At 41.0% G+C, this 25,185-nt stretch overlaps 1 protein-coding gene across 1 annotated transcript in view; it reads right to left on the reverse strand.

Annotated features, from left to right (window-relative positions):
* Positions 1-25,185, reverse strand: part of SDK1 (sidekick cell adhesion molecule 1) — a 675,085-nt gene that overhangs the window by 194,168 nt on the left and 455,732 nt on the right. The window contains exons 6-7 of the mRNA XM_065411886.1: positions 7,755-7,866; positions 6,561-6,751 (exon numbers count right to left, since the gene is read on the reverse strand). Coding sequence (XP_065267958.1) covers positions 6,561-6,751; positions 7,755-7,866 — 303 coding nt within the window. The remainder of the gene's footprint in view (positions 1-6,560; positions 6,752-7,754; positions 7,867-25,185) is intronic.

Genomic DNA, 25,185 nt, shown 5'->3' on the forward strand with positions numbered 1-25,185 from the left:
CAAGAGGAAGAAGGGATATCTGAATATAAATAGGTAGTTTTAATAGTTGTTGAGGCTTTTTATGTACTGTTGACATTATTCTGTAAACAGTCTCCCCACAATCCTCTTGGGAGCCTGCAAAATCTGATACTATTCAAACCTCTCCTACATAGAGAGTTACATGGAGAGTGATTTTAAAATTCTAAAGATAACAGTCAGCATCCATTACACACCCTTCAAGCTGCATCAGAGATGTGTGACTTAATCCAAAATCCATGCATGGAAGTCAGAAAGAGCAGAAAAAGCCCCACGGGTTCCACCACAAGCCAATATTCCATATCAGTCAGAAATTCAGCCCTGCATATTTGAGTGGAAACTTTGGAACCTGTCTCCATTATTAATATAAACTAAATGAGTCACTGAACATCCTATAAGGAAGATGGGACTGGCGGCTTTAAAGTAACTTAGAGTACAAAGTGTGAAGGTGGATAAGAATCTGTCCATCTTGGGAGTAGAACCGTATCATACACCCATGTCCATACACAAATATTGATAACAGTTTCCTTGAACCAGGACTTTTCTTTGTCTGAAATCAATCACAGAACTGTTATAGGCCTACACAGACTACCTCCAGGTGGTCTGGTTTGGAGAATATGAATCTCAGGAAAAATCCCTTTCCATGTTAGCAACAATTGTCTTCAAGCATGGTTGTCAGTAGCACAGTTTTGTCCCCAGAGTGGGGAGAACCTAATATCTTCTTATGTGATTGCATTTTTAATGTATGACAGATACCTGAATGAATAAAATAAATACACATCTGAAAGATCTTTGTAAAAAAATTAAAATAAAGAAGGGAGAAAGAGGTACCAATCACAGAATAAATCTAAAGAACTAATGAAAGCAAAAAAGATTCTTAAGAGGATGATACATGGATTCTAAATACAGCTCAACAGTCTGCGAAGCCCAGGAACAACTCAGGTCTACTCTTTCCAGATGCTTTAGGTAATCTCCCCAAAGATTTTCCCTCTCTGAGCCCCTTACTCAAGTCTGGGTAAGTCAAGTGGCTTTTATATTCAAGGTAACTCCCAGAATTCCCTGCCTTGAAAGGGCCATGTGTTGTATTTTTATTTCCCCTATGCAAAAACAGAATCCTTAACTAAAATTCTCTCCTCTGGTTTCTACTCCTTGCTCCTTACTTTGAGGGGCAGTCATGACGGGCCACCTACCTGTGACTGCCAACCAAATTGTAGTTCATCTCAGCTTCCAATCAGGTCAGCCCTCTTTAGTAACTTCATAATTGTTTTCGGATAGGCCTCTGAATCCTGTGGACTCGCAATGCTGTACCCTTGGTGCCTGATAAAACTCCATGACTCCATGAGGCCTAGACGTCTCTCCCATCTTTTGTTCCATATTGCCCCCTAGGATCTTATTCTTGGAAATAACATTACCCAGATAGGATTCAAAAGCTCTCTCAAGGAAAAACAAAGAAGGAAAAGAAAAATAAAAGAAAGAAAATGCTGGCCAATGCTTCCAGCTACAGAAAGAATACTGAAGAAAGACTAATCTTCGATCATGTAATTTTCCTCTTTCTTCAATTCCCTTATACTTGGCACAAAATTTTAAACTGCTACTCTGTCCCAAAAGACCATTCTGATGTCTTTGTATTGCTGCTTCTCTCGCTCTCATTTTGTTCAGATTTTGTTTTCAATCTCTATCTGCTTTAAAGCACAATCATTTACCTTTTCATTTTCCACACTTTCTCAGTCCTGGAATTCATAATCTCCCATAGAAAAAGTCAGTTTAAAAATAACTGTTAAAGGAATTGAAGAACTGGAATAAAAGATTTTTAAAAATTAGCTCAGTTTTTAAATGAGTTTGGTCATGAGCAGCAGGGCCGGCTCTGGCTTTTTTGCCGCCCCAGGCAAAAAAGCCTCCCGCCTCCCCCCCTCCCCCAGCGGGGAGCGCAGCAGGGGAGGGCGCCGAGCCCGGTCGTGGCCCAGCTCTCCCCGACCGGCCGGAGCGCCGGGGGGAGGGCGGAGAGCCCGGCCAGGGCCCCGCTCTCCCCGACCGGCCGGAGCACCGGGGGGAGGGCGGAGAGCCCGCCGCAAGCCCCGCTCTCCCCGGCGGCAGGAGCGCTGGGGGGAGGGCGGCGAGCCCGCCGCAAGCCCCGCTCTCCCCGACCGGCCGGAGCGCCGGGGGAGGGCAGCGAGCCCGCTGCGGCTCCGCTCTCCCCGGCGGCCGGAGCGCCGCGGGGAGGGCGGCGAGCCCAGTCTTGGCCCGCTCTCGGGCCTGAGCACCGCCCCCCTCCAGGTGCCGCCCCAAGCACCTGCTTGGTAGGCTGGTGCCTGGAGCCGGCCCTGATGAGCAGACTCTTTCAATAACTTAATCTTCAAACGGTTAGTGGTGAAACAAATGTGCTCTTATCTAATCTGCAACAAATCTTCCCCAAACTGTTACTCTGCCAACTGAGGAACATGCTACCCTTTAAAAAATTTCTAACAACTGCAGCTAATAAAACCAAAGTTTGGAACCGCCTCAGTTTATCTTTGCTGAAACAGTATGAAGAGGTCAGAAGGAGCATTTCCACCTTCATTGGAAAATGGCAGCGTAGCAAGAGGCTAGCAAGCTTTATACTTGTGAATGCAGTGTTCTAATACACTGTGTATTCAGATTTTGCAAATGCTATGTGTGATTTTAATATACAACTCAAGTGTACTTTAAAAAGAACATTCTTGCAGGTTCTACTAGGGGTTTAAATTGACCACAATCCCTTCAGCATAGCATTCTTTTGGCTTCTATTAAAAGTTGGCAGGAGCTGGAGATGCTCAGTACCTCTGGAAGAGGCTCTTAGTTGCATGACATATTGATTGGGGAATGGAAGGAATCATGTGTTTTATAACATTTTGTCTATTTTAAATCTGTTTAATGTTCTTGATATCTTATCCTTGTTGTTGTTCAATATGGTAATTGCAGGGTCTACCTAGCCAGGTATGAATCCATCCAGTACTTATACAGCTCTCATCACTACATTGTCTGAGCAAGTGCATTTGATATATCATAATAACAACTTAAAAATAAAAACTGTTCCATTAACACAATTTTTTGTTGTAAGCATGAGATCGCTCATTACATTCATTCCATATTATCCTGCCCAGAAGTGCAGCTCTTGATGTGATGTGGTATCAATTTGTGCATCCTACAAATATTTCATACATGTAAATAGACAGGCATACTTGAGTCCCTGTAAGTGCTACTAAAATAGATTTTAATAATGTAAGTGATTTGGGAAACACCTCTAAATAAAGCTCAGAGAAAGAGCATCCCATTAGCAGAAGGAGCCTCTGCTGTTTGAGTCATGTCTCCAGTTTCCTCCAGAATCCATTCCCTTGCTAATTAAACAATGGCTCTGTTCCATTTTGGAACTCTGAGGTTGAACAGTTCTTTCATGAATTAACTACTAATCCCTTGATTCTGCTTCCTGTTTGGAATTAGACATCCATCCTGCTGTTCAAGAAACTCATAAATAAAGAAACGTAGCAGGCAATGCTGACACATTGAGTAAACACCTGCAACTAGAGTGTCTTGTTCCATCAGGACAAAATAAAAGTAATTGGTAACCAATTTGTTTCTGCTTTCTTTCATCTGTTTGTTCATATCTATGGCTCTTTTCATAACTTCATTCACTGACGGCCCCCTAATACTGGGATAGAAATAAATAAAACATCTAACAAGAAGAGAGTAGACATGCTCCTAATCAAAGGTGGCATCACCATTTTACTATGAATCCCCAGTGATTTTTTTTCTCACGTTTAGTTTAACTATATTTAAGTACCTTTACACTGAGAGGCTGCTTTAAATATTACACTAGGCAGGATCTGACAGCATAGCAGCAAAATTAAACTAGTCACAATAAAATCTTATGAATAAAAAAGGGCTTAAATCAAAATCATAAATAAATGAAATGTGTCCCTGCTCCTTAAAGGAAGAGAGGCTGCAAGATAATAATTCTAAGAAACTGAATACAGAGGAAAGAAGCTGGAACTAAAGTTCACACAATAGGATCTAAATATAAAGGGAAAGAATGCTACAAAATGAAACTGGAACACATCTTGCTAGACAAAGGAGCTGTTTCTCTTCTTACATAAAGTGCCTTAAAGCACTTTTACAGAATGGAGCCTATATGCTAGAGTCTTACCATATAACATTTTCCGTTTAATCTATAATGTGCAACCCAGTACTATATGTATCAATTCTGATCAACATCAACAGCCAGGGTGTCATTAACAAAGCAATAATCTACCCATCTAGGATACTTGTATGGCTGTCATTTGTTGTGATATCTGATAAAGAATCAGATTAGATCCAGAGTCTGAAATCAGCACTGGCTTGTAATTCAAAAGCGTCTCTTTTATTTTCCTTTTAAGATTTCCCACCAAGCTTGGTGAAGTGTCCAATGTGCTCAACATAAAAAAAAACAGCTGATGCTAGGAGAGACTTTCATTTAGTCACCAACATTTAGAAAAGCTCCATATTTAAAGGATTGGAGCAAAACCAGTGTATTATTACACTATGCATTCTCTTATTAAGCCAGAGGACACACTTCTGCATTTCTTTAGTTGTTTCCTCTATGAGCATCCCTACACCTTGATTTGCAAGATCTTTTTATTTCCTCTGAATTGTAACCAGACTGCTCCTGCCTAATCCATTCAATAAAGCCACAGGTTTAGTGCTTGAGAACATAAGAACACAAGAACGGCCATATGGGGTCAGACCAAAGGTCCGTCCAGCCCAGTATCCTGTCTACCGACAATGGCCAATGCCAGGTGCCCCAGAGGGAGTGAACCTAACAGGTAATGATCAAGTGATCTCTCTCCTGCCATCCATCTCCACCCTCTGACAAACAGAGGCTAGGGACACCATTCCTTACCCATCCTGGCTAATAGCCATTAATAGACTTAAATTCATGGAAGTTATCTAGTTCTCTTTTAAACCCTGTTATAGTCCTAGCCTTCACAACCTCCTCAGGCAAGGAGTTCCACAGGTTGACTGTGCACTGTGTGAAGAACAACTTCCTTTTATTTGTTTTAAACCTGCTGCCCATTAATTTCATTTGGTGGCCCTAGTTCTTATATTATGGGAACAAGTAAATAACTTTTCCTTACTCACTTTCTCCACACCACTCATGATTTTATATACCTCCATCATATCCCCCCTTAGTCTCTCTTTTCCAAGCTGAAAAGTCCTAGCCTCTTTAATCTCCCCTCATATGGGACCCGTTCCAAACCCCTAATCTGTCCTTTTCTGTGTCAGATTCTTTTTTATGTGAATGTTTCTCGTCTGATCTGGCCCCTACTTTATCCTCCTCCATCCTCTCCTCCTGACTAGAGCCTAGAGAATCTCTATCCATAGACTCTCCTCTAAGAGAAGTCTCTGTCCGATCCACGTGCTCCGCTGCAGCGATCGGCTTTCCCCCATCTCTTAGTTTAAAAACTGCTCTACAACCTTTTTAATGTTAAGTGCCAGCAGTCTGGTTCCACTTTTGGTTTGAGCCTTCACAATATCTTCCAAAGTGATGGATAATGAATATTGTCGAGGCCTGATCCTCCCAGGTATTTAGGCCCTCCTGTGTGGTAATGAGCACCCCCACTGGAATCAGTGGGAGTTTAGCACCTAGCAAAGCTTCAAAGATTGAGCCATGATTAATTAGTCAAGGGCCACATGGGCAACCCCAGCTGGAGAAAGCTTAATTTACACACACATATGTTGCTAATTAGCAAAAACTGGAAAAGAAACATAAAAAAGTCCATGATAAATTCATGGGTGTTTAGTAAGCTGCTATAGTTTAAAAGTTTAGCCTGAATGTAACAATGTACTGTTAAATATTAGAGCCCAGAGACTAGCAGAGACATGCAGTGCTTAATTTGTGCCAGGGCTCAGCCCCAGCACCTCTAGGCTTGGTAGTTCATAGCTCCAGCACCACTGGGCTTGCTGCATCAGCTATGAATGTAAAAAAATTGCTTGAGCCCCAGCACCTCTTTCATTACAAATTAAGCACTGGAGACATGGCTTGTAACACTGACGTTCAACTTTCTCTCTCTCATTTGACATTGGCCAGCACATGTGCCTGGGAATGTCCTTCACCCCAGGACTAGAATTTGCAAAGGGCAATATACAAAAGCTCTCCTAAAAGATCCTTCTGCAAAAATAGCAACGTGACATGTTAAAGCTAGAAGTAAGCAAGTTGGGAGTTAATCAGTTAATGTAGCTAAAAGCCACAACGTGGAAGCTGCATGATAAGGATTTTACTCCTGGGTTTCCCCAGCTTCACGATTACATTTAAGTTTCGAAGGGTATTCAGAGTCACATCAATGCTTAAAAAAAGTATGTTTAATTAATTTATATTCATGGAGACGAACAGCAGAATTAATTTGGAAGAAAACTCCACTTCACCTTGTTTGTCCCATTCACTGAGGAGAGGTTCAGATGTAAGGTTGATGAAATATTAAAATATCAATTCTATTTCCTATTATACCTGAGTCCAAACCCTGCTTTACTATAAAAGAGACTGCTTTCAGAATTACCCATTATAGAGAGGAAGGCCTTTGCTCTTGCCGGCTCAACAGTGCTGTCTTTCAACTCTGCCTCACAAAAGTACATCCCAATGTCAGCAGTGGTTGGGTTGGTGATAGTAAGACGTCTCCCAAAACTGTTAACCCCACTGCTTATTTTTATTCCATTTCTCTTCCAGGTCATGCTCAGTTTCTCAACAGGTCTGTGAGAGTAAAAAACATTCAGATTATTACAGTGAATGATATTATCACCTATAATACACAGAGAATATAACTCACCTAACTCTTCCAATATCCCTGGCAGATCATTAGACACTTAAAAATAAATTCAGATAGAACTCTGATGTCTTAACAATCACACATCAAGGGTACAGACTCCTCAAGTACTACTGAACAAAGATGGCTAATTATTATAGCAATGGAACTTAAGCAAACAACATTAAAAATAAGTACTACCATGGGACTCAGCTACATGGGAGAGGCTTTCATAATAGCACAGTTACCGAGGTAGCACTAACGGTATCAAGAACATCTCTGACTTCAGGGGGAGAGGAAATCAGCTGGACCTCTTATCATCCAAAGGCCCCAGCCCTTTACCTCTCTTAGGATTCAATCCTACTCCCAATACCCTCAATTGGCTTTAATAGAAACAATTTCTAGCCTTTAGTGAGATTCCTAATGTACACTCTACATTATGGTGTGTACAAAAAGTTAATTGTAATAACTGTAAACTGAGGACAGCTGTAACAGTTAACTGCAGTACTCTGCCTTGTCCATTTTATTTATGTGGGGTGAGGAAAATAGGAGGATCTCCTTCATAATTTAGTTAATGGGAAATGTAGAATATTAATCTATAACAGTCATCTTGCATTTCAACAGCCAACTTAATAGTAATAGGATTAACCATTAATGTTATGGACTCCTGTTATAGAGTGTTTGCTGATGGCCAAATGTCACGTTTCTGCCTTCTCTTTTTGACTCTGTTGCAGCATGAGTAAAGGTGGGAAAGTAATTATGTCTAGTTTCTTATTTTCCCAGAAATAATCTATATGTTAAACAAGTAATATGGATTCCTTATCAGTTGTGCAAAGCAAGCTGTATGCTATATTCTGCTTATTACAACCATGAAATTAAAAAAAAGAGGTTCTCACTCCATTTTTAGCAGAGGACAGTTCCTTATTATTACTACTACTATATTTACAATACCTTGCATTGGCCACACATTCCAGTGTGATTTCACTGCTCCCTGCTACCACACTGGTGTTGCGCGGAGGGACTACAATGATAGGAGCTGTGGTGTCAGACACATTGTTGGCATCTACAAAGGGCAGAAAAAAATCTTGTGAAAACACTGTACATTTGCAAACAGCAATGACTGAAACATTCCAGGAAAGGATCTCAGCAAATGACACAGCTGCAAATTTCACTCTTCAACCTTATCATGCGTCTTAATCTCCTCATTAGAAGGAGATCTTCAGTATGGTCGTTTTCATTTACTTTCATTATACTGTACAAACACACACTTTCAAAATGCCCAGCTTGCAATAATTCAAAACACATAACTCACAAGGACTACTCCCAAATAGAGAGCAAACAAATTAAACATCCTAGAGGTTTTCAACTGCTGAGCACTTATTTTTATCAAACCCTTGCTGACTTATATTTTTAAGGACTTTTCTTGTTTTGTTTAATCTTACAACTTCCATGCCATTTCAAAAGAGCCTGCCAGTACTTGCATTAGTTCTTTTAAAAGATTTTTTACACCAGGGAACAAATATGAAACTAACAAAGGAACATATCACAGCAACTTCAATCCATTTTCTTATCAGAGAAATAAATAACCCAAATCTGCTTCTCTTTTGTGAGGCATCAAACTGTAAATAATTTAGCTTATGCAACAGTCAGCAGACACTAGAAAAATGATAAAAAGGTTGGTGTCTTACTGGTTTCATTAAAAAAATTTCTGTACATGCATTTAATAAGTGAATTAAAATGCCAATGTGTTATTGCCTTGCTTCTAGCTATTCATTTGGAGGGGGAAGGAAGAGGGGGGAGGTAACTTGAATAAGAGAATAATGAAAGATTTCCAAAAATAAAGAATTCAATAAAGGAATTATAGAGAAAAGAAATGAAAATACATCTAAACTGAGGCAAATCCAAACTGGCTCAAACGCTTTTTGCTAAGGAGGCTTACCAATGCAAAATCTATCATTATGGGTAATGACAATGGGAAACGGGCAAATGAAAGGTACCAAACTCTGCTGTCTCTGCCACAATGATATATCCACAAAGAGCAGAAAATGGAAATAAATTTCTGTGTTTATCTAGTACTTTCAAAAATCTTTCTTTCCTTCACATTTTGGACAGAACAGGCTTTCAGTAGAGGGGCTCATAGACATTTAAAATGAGGGTAGGTGGGTGAGAAGAGAAGAAAGCAGCATTTTGCAAAACAAATATTCTAAATCTCATAGTGACAAGATTTTTACTCTTTAACACATTCTCAGCTGACAGTGGAAGGCACAGTATGAGAGAAGAAAGCATGTAGTTCAACCTCAGGCCCCAGAAGTACTTAAGTCCATCCCCATTCACAACAGCACTTAAGCAAGTGTTCAACTTTGGGCATGTGCCAAAGTGCCGTTCTCAGCAGAGATGCTTTCTGAAGTAAGCATTTAGTAATTCCTCTTTTTCAATATATTTACACCCACAGCAAATCACTAACTGTTAGAGCCAAAGACCCCTTAAAGATTTAAATTGTTAGTGATTTTTACTTCTGTTTCAATTCAGATCTCTTTTCACAAAATTACTGGGAATGCTGGGCTGGCTATTAGCAGGTGGTAAATCAACAGTTCTCCACTGGTTTTGTGTGAGGTGAAAGTTAGCAGCAGTAAATGCTAAAAGGTCAATGAACAAGGCACTAATTTTGCATTAATTACTACTTATCTCCATCTATAAAAGAGGGAAACCATGTTCACTCCTTATCAGCACCTCTGGAGGACAGCTCACAGCACTCCAACAACAACCAAAGAATAGAAGTGGGCTTTGTGCTAACGTCCAGGAGTTCACCATATGAAACAGGCTCTTTGTGCAATAAAAAGATAAGCACAAGAGCTAGAAGTACACTTTATTTTCCTTGCAACAAGAGTAATATAGGCAAGGCTTCATTTACTTCTTTATTACTAATTGTAATGAGAACACTAATGAATAGAATTTGAGCCATAGTCATACAATGTCCTAGAATAAATCTATTAGAAGAATTAGCCATCTGATAATGGTTTTTGAACATGTGGGGTTAAGAAGACACAGATCTGGATCTAGTATATTTCTTTTGAATCATGACATAAAAAGCCAATGTTCTTCTAACTTTTATCTAATGGAAAGCGAATGTGCCCGTTACTATATCCAGTATAATATGCTGTATTCTCACATTATATGGAGCTCATCACAATGCTTGGTGCTTGGCTGCTAGGTACTGTACCTAGAAATGTCAGCTGCAAAAATAATAAGCATATACATAGAACACTAAATTTTCAAAGCACCGTATAAACATTAACTAGGCAGCATACATATTTGCAGTTCATTCTCAAGAACAGTCAAAAGTTCCATTTGCACAACCAAAGAGTCACCTGCTGAAATCCACTATGGCCCTGATCCTGCAAATGGGTCTCAGCAGGGGCACCCACATGGTTCCCTTTGCAGGACGGAATCCATAACATTTCATTGTGTGTGGTCAATACATGATGAAGCAAGACTAAAGTCCCTCTGAAAGTATTAATCTCAACACAACTGTAACCATGTAGTCGATACCTATGTGCCCATAACATGCCTTAAGGGAAATCCTTTTGTAGAAACCTACAAGGTACAATTTCAGAAAGTACCAGAACATCTAAATTTAGATAGAAAGGAAATAATACCATAGAAATAGCATGTAAACCATTTTTCAATGCAACCTGGGAGAAGTGGACCACCAATTTCAGATAGTCAGGTAAGACAGAAACTGTTCAGGTTTTCTATGCACTGCTGTTGTGGCCATGTTGGTCCCAGAATAATAGAGAGACAAGATGGGTGAGGTAATATCTTTTATTGGACCAACTTCTGTTGGTGAGAGACACAACCTTTCGAGCTTACCTAAAGGTCTTTTTCAGGTCTGGGAAACTAACTCAGAGTGTCACTGCTAAATACAAGATGGAACAGATTGTTTAGCATAAGTAGATAACACATATTTCAAGGGACCATTCGAGGTAAAGTGACCCATTAACAACCCTCCAGTCATAGGGAGGAAAGAAAAGGTGGGGGGGGGGGGAGGGAAATCAGATTGTTGTAGTAAGCCATAAATCCAGTATCTTTATTCTAGCAGTTCTCAAACTGTGGGTCGGGTCCCCAAAGTGGGTCATGACCCCATTTTAATGCGGTCACCAAGGCTGGCATTAGAGTTTCTGGGGCCAAACCCAAGCCCCACTGCCCAGGGCTGGGGCCAAAGCCCAAGGGCTTCAGCCCTGAATGGCGGGCCTCAGGTTACAGGCCCCCACACCTGGGACTGAAGTCCTTTGGCTTCAGCGTTGATCCCAACACCCGTGGGGCTCAGGCTTTGGCTTTGGGCCCCCTACCTGCGGCGGCAGGCTCAGGCAGGCCCAGGTCTCAGTCCCTCCTTCTGGGGTCATGTAGTAAAGTGATCACTCTATATCTGCCTCCTCCCGCACCTTGTGTCTGCAGGGATCAGGTGTCACCAGCCCTGAAGCAGCGTAGAGGGCCCTCTGCTGTGAGGGATCTGCTCACTCACTCCTGTGACAATGGAGCTGCAGAGGACTCCCTTCACAGCTGCAGGGCTGGTGATACCCAGTCCCTGCAGGTATGCTCACTGTCACCGACTGATTTTTTTTTGGTCAATTTCAGTGTCAGCTGAAATGTACAATTGCCGACATTTATAGATTAAAGTAGACTCCTACACCAAGCCTACTCGTGAGAAATGCAGTCACCTCAAACAAGCAGCAACCACCAAGAGTGCATCCCATACAATCACACTTTCACCGTGTGTTATATACAGTATATATGTTACAAAAGTACACTCAAAGCACATTTTTAATGAAAAGTGAAGTACCCCTCAAATACTGAAATCATAAAAGCAATAATATTTTGTAAGACTCTGATCCTTCAAACACTTCTGCATGTGCTTAACTTCGGGCATGTCACTAGTTCCACTGAATTCAAGAGGAATACTCATGCCTGAGATTAAGCACAAACAGAAGTGTTTTCAGGATCAGGGCTTTCTATACGAAAATAGAAAATATGTTAATCATGTAAACCAGTAGCTCTTATGCAAGAAAATATTTTATGTGAGCTGTTTCCATTCTCTGACAAATTTGAAGACGACTTATAGACAATATATACAAACTAACAAGAGCTTAGCAGAAACAGGAAAAAATGAAACAAGCTAAAATCCACATTATAAATATGTCCAAATGTTTAAACACTTAACAGACTTACACATTTTTAAAAAGTACTTTTTTCTTTGTAAAGACTTTCATGCAGACAGAAAGAACTGTTAGTTTTAGCCCTAGGGAAAGATTAATGGAGAACTGAACTCCAACCACAAGGAAACTTGTCTCAGATACCATATTACATATGACAGAGCCTAAAATACAGAGCTGAGAAGCTTCAGAAATCTTTGAGGGAGTTCTCTAGGGCCCAATCCTCAGGAGTAATAAGAGACAATTTATGGGACTCTACAGAGATTTAATTTACCTATAGAAAATACATTTTGGGCAAGTTCTTGGCTTTTTAAGCCAGAGCCCTGTGTGGAGGATGGTGCAGGGTCACACTGCCCCAAGAGAGGCACCAGAGTGACTGGACCTCATGCTGGCGCAATCTCTCCAGGTTGCTCCTTACACTCAGGGAGCGAGCACTCTGCTCCATCATTCCCCACAGTGCACCAGCCCTGTATCTACAGGCTAGGAGAGGGCATGGAGTCATGTCCCAGCTCTTTTTCCTCATGCCCCTCTCTGAGGAAAAGCAGAAGTGAACAGTCTTTGTGCTCTCCAGATGCAGGGAGTACAGGGACTGCTCTTGTGAGTGACCTCTCCCTGCCTGTATAAAGAGGGGAGCGGGTCTTTGCTTTCTCCTCTGCTCCTGCGCAAGTTCATGAACCAGGCTTGTATTTTAAGAACATTCCAGAAATAAATTCTTTACATTGTCCCATGTAGTGTTGAGGAAATTAAGACTCTATTTAGTTATACAGCTCTGTTATTTCTCAGCAGTAGAACTCAAAAGCGGACAAAATTTCTGTTCTACCCTCTGAACTTGCCTTCTCACAACTCGGTGTGCAAAAAGAGCAATTTGGAAGTTCAGTCTCTGTCACTGACCTGACCTTCCCCCATGCACAGTGAGGGGTTTCTTTTTGCTAAGAAACTTATCATCCTACACATCATTAGGGCTTTTAACTCGAGAAAATATATACCCCAAGACATTTTATCTAGAGGACACTCAGGTGGCTTTTCATTTCTTCAAATAGCTTTAATATCAAATATCTAACTGGATGTAATGTGTAATCTTATTCAACAAGGGAACAAAAGCTATGGTCTAGCAATGGTATCAACTAGCTTTAGTCTTCTTTAAAGCAAACAAAAAGCAACAGGTACCGCAGCCTGTTCCAGATAGCCAGCAGGGGGAGCTGGATACTTTGATTCCCTCTCCATGGTCAACTAGAACCTTTTTGTATCTGCAATATGACTGCTTGGGTTTAAAAAGATTTTAAAATAACTGATCAGTGGCATTGAGGTTATATTTTTCTATGATACTCTAAAATAAGAGAAATAGGTACGCGCTTAGGAGGAAGAAACACAGGTTTGGGAGATTCACACAGACAGCTCTCCAAAAGTTATAAAAATGGTGCTTTGCTGCACATGAACGTCTGTGGCAAACATTAAGAGTCACTTTCTGATGGAACAGGGCCCCATTTTCTTCTTCTAGCCCATGTGTTTCATGTACCTAGTTCATGTATTTATCATCCCCTTTCTCAACAATGGATTTGAGTTAATTTATTGTGCTACCTGTTAGTATTTCTAATTTAAACAAAGGCATAACAGAATTGCCAATTAATCTGATGAATAGATAATGAGAAAACCAAAAAATCTGTTCTAAAACATTAAATTCAAGCCAGAGAGGTTCAGTAGTGGAGTGACCAAAGCTGAGGAAAGAAACTAAGAGGGAGGGCTGAGTGCCAGGCGTGGTTGTATTACCAAAGATAATGACAGCTTTCATGGAAGCCTAGATGTGGGACCTCTTACTTTTTGCTGTCCAACAGCAGGAAGAGAAGAAAAATGAGACAAAATATAGTGCCACATTTTATGTTCAATTTCATCTCCATATATACACAATCATTTTTATATGAAGTGTTGTAGCCATATTGATCCCAGGATATTAGAAAGGTGAGGTCATATCTTTTATTGGAACAACTTCTGCTGATGAGGACACAAGCTTTCGAACTTACACAGAGCTCTTCAGGTCTGGGAAATGAGTGTCACGATAAATACAAGGTAGAACAGAATGTTCAGCGTATGTAGTTAAAACATACTTCAAGAGACCATTCAAGGTGAAGTAGCTGATTAATATCTCTCCAGTCATAGGGCAGAAAGGGAGAGAAAAAGCTGGGGCGGGGGTGGTGGAAGAAACTGGGTTATAGATTGTTGTAAAAAGCCATAAATACAGTGTCTCTATTTAGTCCATTTTTTTTTTAGTATCTAGCTAAACTATGTATTTAAGCTCCTAGGCTCATCTTTTGAAGGTGTTGTGCAGGTTTCCTTTGAGGATGAGGACTGAGAGGCCAGATATAGAGTGATTGCTTTGTGAAAAGTGTTCACCCACAGGCGATAGGATGTTTGTGTCTTATTATTTTTCTATGAGAGTTCATTTGAGAGCATAGTAATCGTCTCTTTTATCCATAGTAGCTATTGGGGCATTTAGTGCACTAGATACCTGCTAAACAATCTATTCCACCTTGTATTTAGCTGTGACACTCTGAGTACATTTCCCAGACCTGAAGAAGAGTTCTGTGTAAGCTCAAAACTTTTCTCTCACCAACAGAAGTTGGTCCAATAAAAGACAGTACCTCACCCACCTTGTCTCTCTAACCATTTTTATCTCATTTTATATACTTCAGGATTCTTCTCTTTGACAAGAGAAAATAAATAAAATATGACAATTTGACAAACTCTAGTTGTTTCTTTCCCCCCTCATTTGTAACGTATTCGAACACACCTCCATTTTGAATGAACGAGATGTAACAAGGAAAATGTTCTCATCTGCCATTTCTTGGGTTAAGAAAAATGACAGGGATAAAGACTGCTGACTGCACTTTGAAAGGATCATTTTAAGGGGTGAGGAAGCACTTTCAGATAAAATTACTTAAGAAATCAGATAAGATTAAATAATAGCTTAATTTCTGGGTATAAAAATTGAAACAACAGCTGCCAAGGAAATATCTAGTTCAGTTTGGTCCCTGTTCCTGCAAAGTATCCATGCTGACCCTTACATTTGTGCAGCGTTTCACTGAAATTAAAGGAAATCTAGGTGGGTGTGAAGGTTCATGGAGGTGGATCAGGGCCTTAACTGTTAAAACAATTCTGGTTTATAAAATTCGATGCATTCACAGTTTAACGTTTGAGTGGCAGGCTGCAACAGTGTAAAGGAAGAATCCAGGTGATGAGTAACCAAATGTCAATTCTCTGACGTAAAGACTTTTTTTTTGTAATTAACTCGTTTTAATGTAGATGATTTTCAGCTTTGAAAATAAATGGTGCAAAATCAGAGCATACTTTCTTTGCAAATCTGGAAAACCTGAACAGTTAGTGTCAATCCATGCTAATCAAAAGATATTAGCAGAAACAATAGATATCTGCAGGTCATTCAGGCAGAATCTGTAGGGGATTCCTGCCTCTCTGCCCAAAACTCTGTGGAATTTCTGCTCAGGAAGGGAATTTTTTTAAAATGGTATGTTTAGGCCAAATCCTTCTTACAATACTCACATTGAGTACTACTGAAGCTAATGGGACTTCATCATATGTGTAAAGTGAGCAGATTTGTTTGCTACAAGGAGAGTCACCTCAATGTTCCTGAATCAAGTTTTATAGAAAACCAGTGCTCAATTTTTGCCAGAGCTTGCCAGGGCTGAGCAGTTCATAGCCCCGGCACATCTGGGTCTGCCGTGTCAGTTATGAAAGTAAAAAAATTGCTTGAGCCCTGGCACCTATTTCATTACAAATTAAGCACTGTGGAAAACCCAACAGAGCTCACACAGACCATATCAAAGACGTCCACCCTTTTCATCCGTTTATACTACTGACATCACCATGATGTCTGTGAGTGCATTTGTTACTGATCACATTCTACATGCCATTTTTGTCCAGATTTTTCAGAACCATAACAAATTCCTTAGTTGTCTGAATTGTACTAAATCAAGAGAATGTTGATTGGTTAGTTTAGTGGTTCAATGATTAGATGGTTAGCATATTACATTGCAAAAGACCCAGGGAAGATCCTTGACACTGGTATTATTCCCTGAGCACCCAGGGCAAGATTTGCTGAAGTCAGTGAGGATTTGATTGCAGGACGAGGGCCTATGAGAGTTTATAATCTGTTTTAACTGTCCACATAGTCCAGATTTTAACATGGCAACTTCCTAAGGTTCTCACTGAAACTGTTTACTCTTTCATCCACTTGCCATGGTCAGAAAAAGTAAAATGTCAAAAGCCCTAAATGCTTTTAAAAAAATAAAAATCAAAGAAGCCACGTCTTCGATGACAAAAAGGCAGCTTTAGTTACAAGTTTCTGAAAATCATCTGCACTTTACATGATAAGTGATTCACCAAGGAAAATCAGTCATTGGATAAGCAATGTGTCAGTCAAAGCCATCCACAGAAAACCCACCCTCAGGTCCCTGAAAAAAATGTAGTTACATCTAAATGCTTTTCATACATGAAAATGTCACATAACCCCACTTCAAACACTATAATTTATGAACATGAATCCATTTATTAAAGGGTGAGGGGAAGGGTTATGCAAAGATGTTTAGAAAATTGTACTAACATAGCTGTCTTTGTTTGCTGAAAAAAACATTGTTCAATACAAAAGGCACATATGTACAGCATTTTAAGCTCAAGGTCAACTTTTGCTGTATTCTATTTATATGTGAAACATTTTTTGGGATCCAGATTGCTACCTTGCTCCCAAAAGGTCTGTTGTTTCTGATCCTTTTCATAATGGGAACAGAACTGAAAAACAAGAGCTACCCCACAGCCTTCCTCCAACAACTAACTGAAACAAGCATATGGAATGACTTGTCAGAATAATATTTTAAGAAATAGGTTACTAGGGGCCTGAGGTCCACCCCATATGGTTTGAAGTTCCCCATTCACCTCATCAAACCAGTCTACTTCCCTCTTCTCTTCCACAAAGAAATAAAATCTTTAATAAGTTGTGCAGGTCACAGATCCAGAAGGAAATAAAAATCTCTCATTTACATATTTAGTGTATTGTAAAACCTAAAAGCAGGCCAGAACCATAAACAGATCAGAAATAATTTATCCAATGTAAAGAAATGCCCCCGCCCCCCACATTAAGCACAGAAGTTCTTCCAAATGTGATGCTTTCCCTATGCAGCCTTTGTGATTACCAAACTTTTGATATTTTATATTATAAGGTAGCCTCAGACCTCAGCAAGGAGAAAAAAATAGTGTGCTGTATTTCCACTGCAGCAAGAACAAAACAACTGTGAATACATAGAACATTCCAAAATGGTAAACAATAAGCCAGCTAAACAAAGCCTACAAACATATTTATTCAAAAATAATTCCACAGATGGATAAGCATTTAATTTTCTGAAGTCAGAATAAAATAGCCTCTCTCTTTTGAAAGCTGGAATGGGTTTTTGTATCTATTTATATACCGTATATAAATGCATACTACAAGAATACTGCAAGTACAGTCAAAAGAAAGCTAAGGGGAAGTTATTACTCAGGGCTCTTTGTCGTTATTATTTCTGTAATACGGGAAGTGTCAGCATTGTTACGAATCAATTGTTGGATGCACCTTACTTGCCCAGTACAGTGGCTACTTGCATTAATGTACTGATTATCTTCTATCTGGTGCTCCCAGATAAGACTGGGGTTCGGAAGCACAAGGGCTCTTGGATCCCATATTGGCTTTTTACCCTCTAGGGAACGGATGGGTAATTGTTTTTAGCAATATGAATGGTGAACACCTCTCACTGCATATGACAATTGCTTCAATAGAAGAAAATGGAAGCTTGTGGCTGTGAAAAATTCGTGTCTCTCTTCCCACCCATCACCCCACCCGTGCAAACCTCTACTTTGTGCTGCTTCTTGTTTGAAGTTGTTATATCACAGACTGTAGGGTGTCACAACAGAGGTGCAGATAAATAGGAAAATCTTAGAAGTGAAAGAAAGATAAAATAAAGTGAAAATGTATGTATTTCTTTCCTGTCTACCCCAGCTATCTTAAAAAGGAATAAATTTGCTCCTAGATTGTAGAAACATAGTGCTCAGCTAGTACAAGACAGTTTGAGATATTGCCCCAGGTTATCTATTTAAAACTAACTGGTCCTATAGTCAGACAGTCTGTTACACAGCTAAGATTTTTCTTTTAGTCAACATAACCCCATTTAGATTTGCTTTAGAATTAATACCATCACTACAATTTTACTATCTAGGGGGGGAAATTAGGGCAGAACCTTCTCACATCAGCAAAAGAAATAGAAAAGTGTAACAGGGGTCTTCTGAAAACAAAACAGACCCCCTCCACCACTATATCCCTAAATTGTTACGTTTACATATTCTAGATAGATAGACAGACAGACATGTTAGTGAAAGGAGAGAGAGTCACTTTCACACATATGAAATGCCTTTCAGACATGGATTAAAATTATGTCAGGTAGTTGAAACGAAACCTGAAGCCCTAAGTAGAAATAAACAGGTAATTGGTTTCTGCTGATTGGCAAACAGAATTCTCTCTATAGGATGCCTGTCAGACAGCAACACTGTATAGTGTTTTCCCCTTTCTGCTTTGTGACTTCTGTCCTCTTTTGATTTTGCTGTTAGTTCTACAAATTCTGAGCAGCCATAACTGTTTGTGACAAAAGGAAACACTAAGTGAATAGATCACACACATGAAAAACTGGCCATCTTTACAGATTCTCAGAAGCACTCCACAGACGGAGAGATGCAGTTGATCAGAAGCTGGCAAAGCCAAAGTGATTACTAAGGAGAGTTTTAAATGGGTCCAGGGGATTTTGGTTAATTCAAGATCCCAATTTTTTTTTCATATGGGGTGGGTTTAGGACAATAAAATGTGTCATATATTTAGCCAAAAATCCCTCAGAAAATCCAAACAACCCCCCGTGCCCAAACAAAAACAAAACAGAAACCAACCAACCCAGAAAAAAAAAATCCAACAAAACAAAGTCTAAGAGTGATATAAAAGAAGCCTAAGACCAGTGTTTCTCAAACTGGGGTCGCCGCTTGTGTAGGGAAAGCCCCAGGCGGTCCGGGTCGGTTTGTTTACCTGCCCTGTCTGCAGGTCCGGACGATCGCACAGGGCCGGCTCCAGGGTTTTTGCTGCCCCAAGCGGCAGAAAAAGAAAAAAAAAAAAAAAAGCTCCACCGCGCCGCTTTCTTTTTCAGCAGCAATTCGGCAGCAGGTCCTTCCCTCCAAGAGGGACTGATGGACCCGCCGCCGAAGAGCCCAACGTGCTGCCCCTTCCCCTTGGCTGCCCCAAGCACCTGCTTGCTGAGCTGGTGTCTGGAGCCGGCCCTGCGATCGCGGCTCCCAGTGGCCGCAGTTTGCTGCTCCGGGCCAAGGGGGGCTGCTGGAAGCGGCGGCCAATATGTCCCTCGGCCCACACCACTTCCTGCAGCTCCCATTGGCCTGGAGCAGCAAACCGCGGCCACTGGGAGCCGCGATCGGCCGGACCTGCGGACGGGGCAGGTAAACAAACCGGCCCGGCCCACCAGGGGCTTTCCCTACACAAGCAGTGATCCCAGTTTGATAAACACTGCCTAAGACTGTTTGTCTGGAGTATTTTTGATGATGTTAAAGTTTTGCTTTCTCAATAGTTCTTTCAAGAAATCATCCCGAACTACTGTTGATCCTAAAAGAAAATAAAAATCAATGAATTCTCACTTCTTATTTAAAAAAAAAAAAAAAACTTGGTATTTCATCTTACTGTTTTATGGTGGCTTTACAATGTTGCCTATAGTGGTGTACATATAAAGTTCTCCTTCCTGTGCTATTTCATTCCATATTACTGGTTTCCCAGGTGACTAAAATAGCCTTATTTCACCAGTACTGATGTAGACTTGATATTTTATGTTCTTATTTGTTCACTACTTAGGCTTTGGTCCTGGAAGCAGTGACATGTTTAATTTTTTAAATCAGTTGGACTACTTATGTGCACAAGTATTTGCAGGACTGAGGCCTTGAGCATTTCTCTGGGCTTCCTATTTTTGGGGGTGCACAGAGGTTTTTGGGTGCCTTGAACAAAATCTGAAACTGCCACCCCCCATCCTTCCAAAAAATTACCACTGAGGGGTGGCCTCAGGAAGACTGGAGGGGACTGGACTGGAGAGTGAGCCCCTCCCCACACTCGTCCTGCAGGACTGGGCCCAGCTCCCCACTCCAGGCCTGGTTCATAGGGTTGCAGCACCATTCAGGTTTGGCCTGGCTGCCTCCCCTTGTGACTCTGTGCAATAGGTCACAGTGCCACTCGATTTGAATGCCCTCTCAAACGGGGGAGGCCAAGCAAATCTGTCACTTTGCTCCTCCCACATGGGGTTCCTGCCTGTTTTTCAGCCGTTTTAGGTTCATAACTAATTGAATAGTGGCCAGAGTAGCACTAGCTTCATTCCGGATGGAAATTATTATGAAGCTTCTATACATGACATGAGACCATACAACAAGTGTCTCTGAAATCAGCTCGGGTGGCTGAACCTAATAAAGGCAGGTTCCGTTTAAAAATTGTACATTTGACAAAGAATTGCAGGCAGTGTGTCCCTTTTTCTTACCCACAAAATGTCAAACAATATTAAGTTTACAATAGTGGTAACTAATATTAAAGACAAAAGGAAACAACACTATTCACTGAAAAGGGCCTATTTCCCTTAGCTCCCATAGGAACTTGGCAGAGCCTACTTTGTCATGAAAAATCCTTTACAACAAACATTTCAAACACCAAGAATTTTTCTGCCCTTTCATATTTAGATCTATGGGTAGGAATACATAAAATGTAAAATGGAGCAAGGAAGTGAAGCTAAACATTTTAAATAGCCAATTTAATTCTGCATAAAACCTTTGCTCCTACTATTAGAAAGTTAAAATTTATCACCAGAGGAAAACATAAGAAGTCAAACGTGCTCTTGGAAAATACAGCGTGAGCAACATGTAAAGGAGGCAACAACAGATAAAAGTCTGCCTTCTCCTCTTTACTGAGTCGTCTCTACCCCTGCCAGGGCCACACCCATATAGGGGACAGGAAACTCTGAGGTTTCCCTCTCTGAGCTTCTTACACATTTTCCCATTGGAGGAAGAAGCAGGGTTTCTTTCCCCCATATCAGCAGATAACCAAGATCCATACTGATTTTGTGGCTCTGAAGATGCCCCGTGCATCTATGTTGTTTCACATTCCCCAGATTCCCTTTTTACCACAATGCTGAATTGAAAGAATTATTAATGCTGCAAGGCAGTCTGGATTAAATGCAATTGCATGCTTCCTGAAGGCACTAAGCTGAACAGTTCCTCATGGTGTCTCTGGCCAACAACGATCAGCTTGGAAAAAAATAAGTCAATGTTATTCTCCCCAAGATTCACCACACACGATGTCAAAATAAGAATAAAAGAAGTGGTTCATACCTTTCAAAGCTATTTCACGCAGCCTGCAGACTCAGGCACACATCGTTGCATTGATTTATACTTGGTTCACAGTTTGAAAGTTATCTTCATAACTATATGGGTTAGAGACTCTTAAATGAAAACTTAGATTGTGGAATACAATATGGGAGAATAAAAAAAAAGTTACATCTTAGTGAGTCACTGCAAGGCAGCCCAATTTGGCTCTTAATGGCCAAGGACAAATAACATCTCTTGTCCTCAGTGACAACTCTTCTAAACACTAGCTTAGGACTTGTGCATAGCAAATGACCAGACTCCAAGCTGCTCTCTTGACAGCTCTCCAATCTACGTCCCAGCTGCTTCAGCTCCCAGAGATCATTGTAACTTGTAGTAGTGTCCAGGCATAACAAATCAACCAATCAACTAGGGTGAAGTGAGCAGCCAGGTAAAATGCCATTGCTTTCATTCACTCCTGAATGCTGCCACTATCTATAACCCCTTGGTCAGTACTCATGGTGCAGCTGTGAGTTAGGTTGGTAGGGCTGGAGATTCTTCTTTGGTGAAATAGAAACATTGCTGGTAATGCGTGGATAGAGATGTCGCATGGATAAATACATGTGTCTGAAAGGTCAGCTGATACTAAGGTATCTCTGAGTGGATGATCATGAACAAAGATTTTTTAGATTATATCGGGAAATGGCTTTTGAGGACATATAGCACTGGTTCAGCTTCTTGAGACTGAGGATCAGTCTGTTTCTCCCTAGTCACTTGGATACCACTACTCTGAGTTTGGAACTGGAACAACTGTGCTTATGGAGCTTAAGTGAGAGATGGTATCACAAATCCTGGAGCACTTGAAGGGATTTTTGGGAAAGGAAGATGGCATCCCCTGGGAATGGGGATCAAGGAAACTGAATTCTGTTCAGTTACTTCTGTGAATCACAGCTACCTATTTGTCTTTGGTGACCGATTCCCATATGTCCCAGAAGAAACCAAGGCCTTTCTAGAGGAAGGGGAAGTATGAATGTAGGCGAGTCAGAAATAGTTTTGAGTCTCTTGGGGTCCACGCTGGGAGCATCTTTTGAAGGAAGAGCCTCAACAAGACCAACTATAGACCTCTTCTCCTAGAAGTACTGTTTGTAGGGGGTGGCTCAATGGGACTCAAATCCCCTAGATTTGAAAGAGAGAGGATTTGGCTCTCTGACATCTCTTTGAGGGCTTGATTCAACCTACCCTGAAACTCCGTTAAATGCTGGGAATACTATCCTAAAATTGGTCAAGATTCTCCTCAACTAGGGCTAAAGCCACAGAGCCCTGCTGTCCATTGAGTTATTTATTAGCCAGGCCCTTGGCTGACAGTTTTAGTCCGTCCTGACTTGCATCACTGATTTCCCACCTGTTTACATTTAGACAGCATTTTTGAGTCTCCTTGATCTGGTTGACAGATAACGAGCAATGTCCTGAATGTTGGAGAGCCACTGAATGAGGTGCCTAGCTGCATACAGACAGTGTGTGCTACTGAATCTCAGAAAAACTCCAGTCCTTAATGAACCTTCCTGATTCTGGGGTAGAAGACTCTTTAATGCACGTTATCAAATTACTGAATTTAAGAATGAAAGCCACAATCCACAGCCCCTCCTTAGCACATTGTTAGAATAGCAATCCAGTGATGAAATAATGCATTCAATAAAGCACTACTGCATGTTCCCATTATTTGGTGATCTGCTTCAGGATCGCACCTGTTTACTTAGAGACTGCAGATTAATAGTGATAGTTTCTTCTAATAACTAGTGACAAAACTCTGTCCTTGTCTCTGTGGGTCCCGTGTTTCCTGGCGGATTTCGCTAGCCTCAGAAGCTCACTGTGACCCTCCACGTAGCCCTTCTCTCTCTAGAGGCAAGGGTCACAGCCTACTGAGCCATTTTCATCATAAGCCAGCAAGGGAGGTGAGGAGAAGCTACCCTCCCTTGCACAGTCTCCATTGTCTCCCGATCTCAGTGATTAATCGGGAGCAAAAGGAGAAGCCCAGGCCCGCCCTCTACTCCGAGCTCCAGCCCAGGGACCCTAATAGTATCAGCTATGGTAGCTGACTTTTTAGAAACAGGACACGTACAATTCCCTGAGCCACTTTCCCACAGCAGCCCCCACTTCCTCAAGATCCACTTCACCCTTACCTCAGGGCCTCCTTCCTTGTGCCTGATATGGTTTGTACTGCTCAGTCTCTCCAACAGCACGGCTTTCTCCTACAGCATCTGACACACGCGCCTCACTGACTAACTGGGAGGCTTTTAACTAGTTCCAGCCAGCCCTTGATTGGCTTCAGGTGTCCCAATCAACCTAGCTATCTCCATTGCTTTCTAGAAGGATCTTAAATGGCCCCAGGTGTCTTGATTAACCTGGAGCAACTGCCATTTGGTTACCATGGTACCAGGGATTTGTTTAGCCTGGGGCTAACATACCTGTTCCTCACTACTTTACTATAGCCATCTGGCCTTGCCCCGTCTCACTATAGAAATGTGACAACTCCTGCCAATAACTTAAGCAATGGACAGGTTGCTATAGAATACATTGTTTATACACCATTCACTGCAATTTCTATACAGAAAATTTAATAGACCCCTTTTCCCCTCAGGAAGTTCATGTGGCCAGGGATTTACTGCTGCATTATTCCTTATGACCTGACTTATTTATCATGTCAATCATAGTAATGATATGTCAACATTATCACAGTTCTGAAGCTTTTGTTTTTTAAAACGCTTTCAGTGCTCCTACTCAACACTATAACGACATATGACCGAAAAGTTATCAGTGGCATTGATTCCACACAACCATAGGGCTGAGAAGCTACTTTGAGAGCTAAAGCACCCAGGAATAGCTGCATTTCTTTTCTTTACTTCAACCCCTTGTGTTAATAGATAGATTTACACTACAACTGCAATTAAGAAGATAAGAAAAAAATAAAATAGTGAATGTCAACCCACAGAAGCATTGTCAAGGGTCAGATTAAGAGGCTGGAACTTGTAGGTCCTGACCTACTTGAGTGTATGCAGTTGGCTTCTTTGCATCACCAGCCAGATGTTTAAAATTACAACTGCTACATATAGTGAGATTCCAAAGCCTGAAATACAAGAGAAGAGGGCTATTTATTGGAGAGACTGCCCTTCCCCCCCAAACAAAAAGCTTTGTAATTAATGGAGATATCCTATCTCCTAGAACTGGAAGGGACCTTGAAAGGTCATCGAGTCCAGCCCCCTGCCTTCACTAGCAGGGCCAATTACTGATTTTACCCCAGATCCCTAAGTGGCCCCCTCAAGGATTGAACTCACAACCCTGGGTTTAGCAGGCCAATGCTCAAACCGCTGAGCTATCCCTCCCTCCCTCTTTGCCACATACACAAGAGAGGGGGGAAATAAAGCATGTAGAGTAACTACTGGAATTAAAATATCATGGCAGTGTATGTGGAAAATCATTACTAATTACTGTACAAAGTTATGGACTCAGCAGTTCAGATGGAGCCACACACAATATGGTTCTGAATGAAACACTATAGAATGCATCAAAACCAAGTTACGAGTCAGAGGGCTTAAAGAAAGAAAAATAGTTAATAGTGGAAATTTAATCTAGGAATACAGAGCAAACTCCTGTACTCAAGCACAAGTCAGTATCTGTGCATGTGAACAGGTTTGAAAATCTGGTTTTCAGACTGCAAACTACTTGATGGTCCAGATCTTCAGCCAGGCCCAACT

This window comes from Emys orbicularis, chromosome 10 (genome assembly GCF_028017835.1).
Source record: "Emys orbicularis isolate rEmyOrb1 chromosome 10, rEmyOrb1.hap1, whole genome shotgun sequence".
Classification (NCBI taxonomy): domain Eukaryota; kingdom Metazoa; phylum Chordata; order Testudines; family Emydidae; genus Emys; species Emys orbicularis.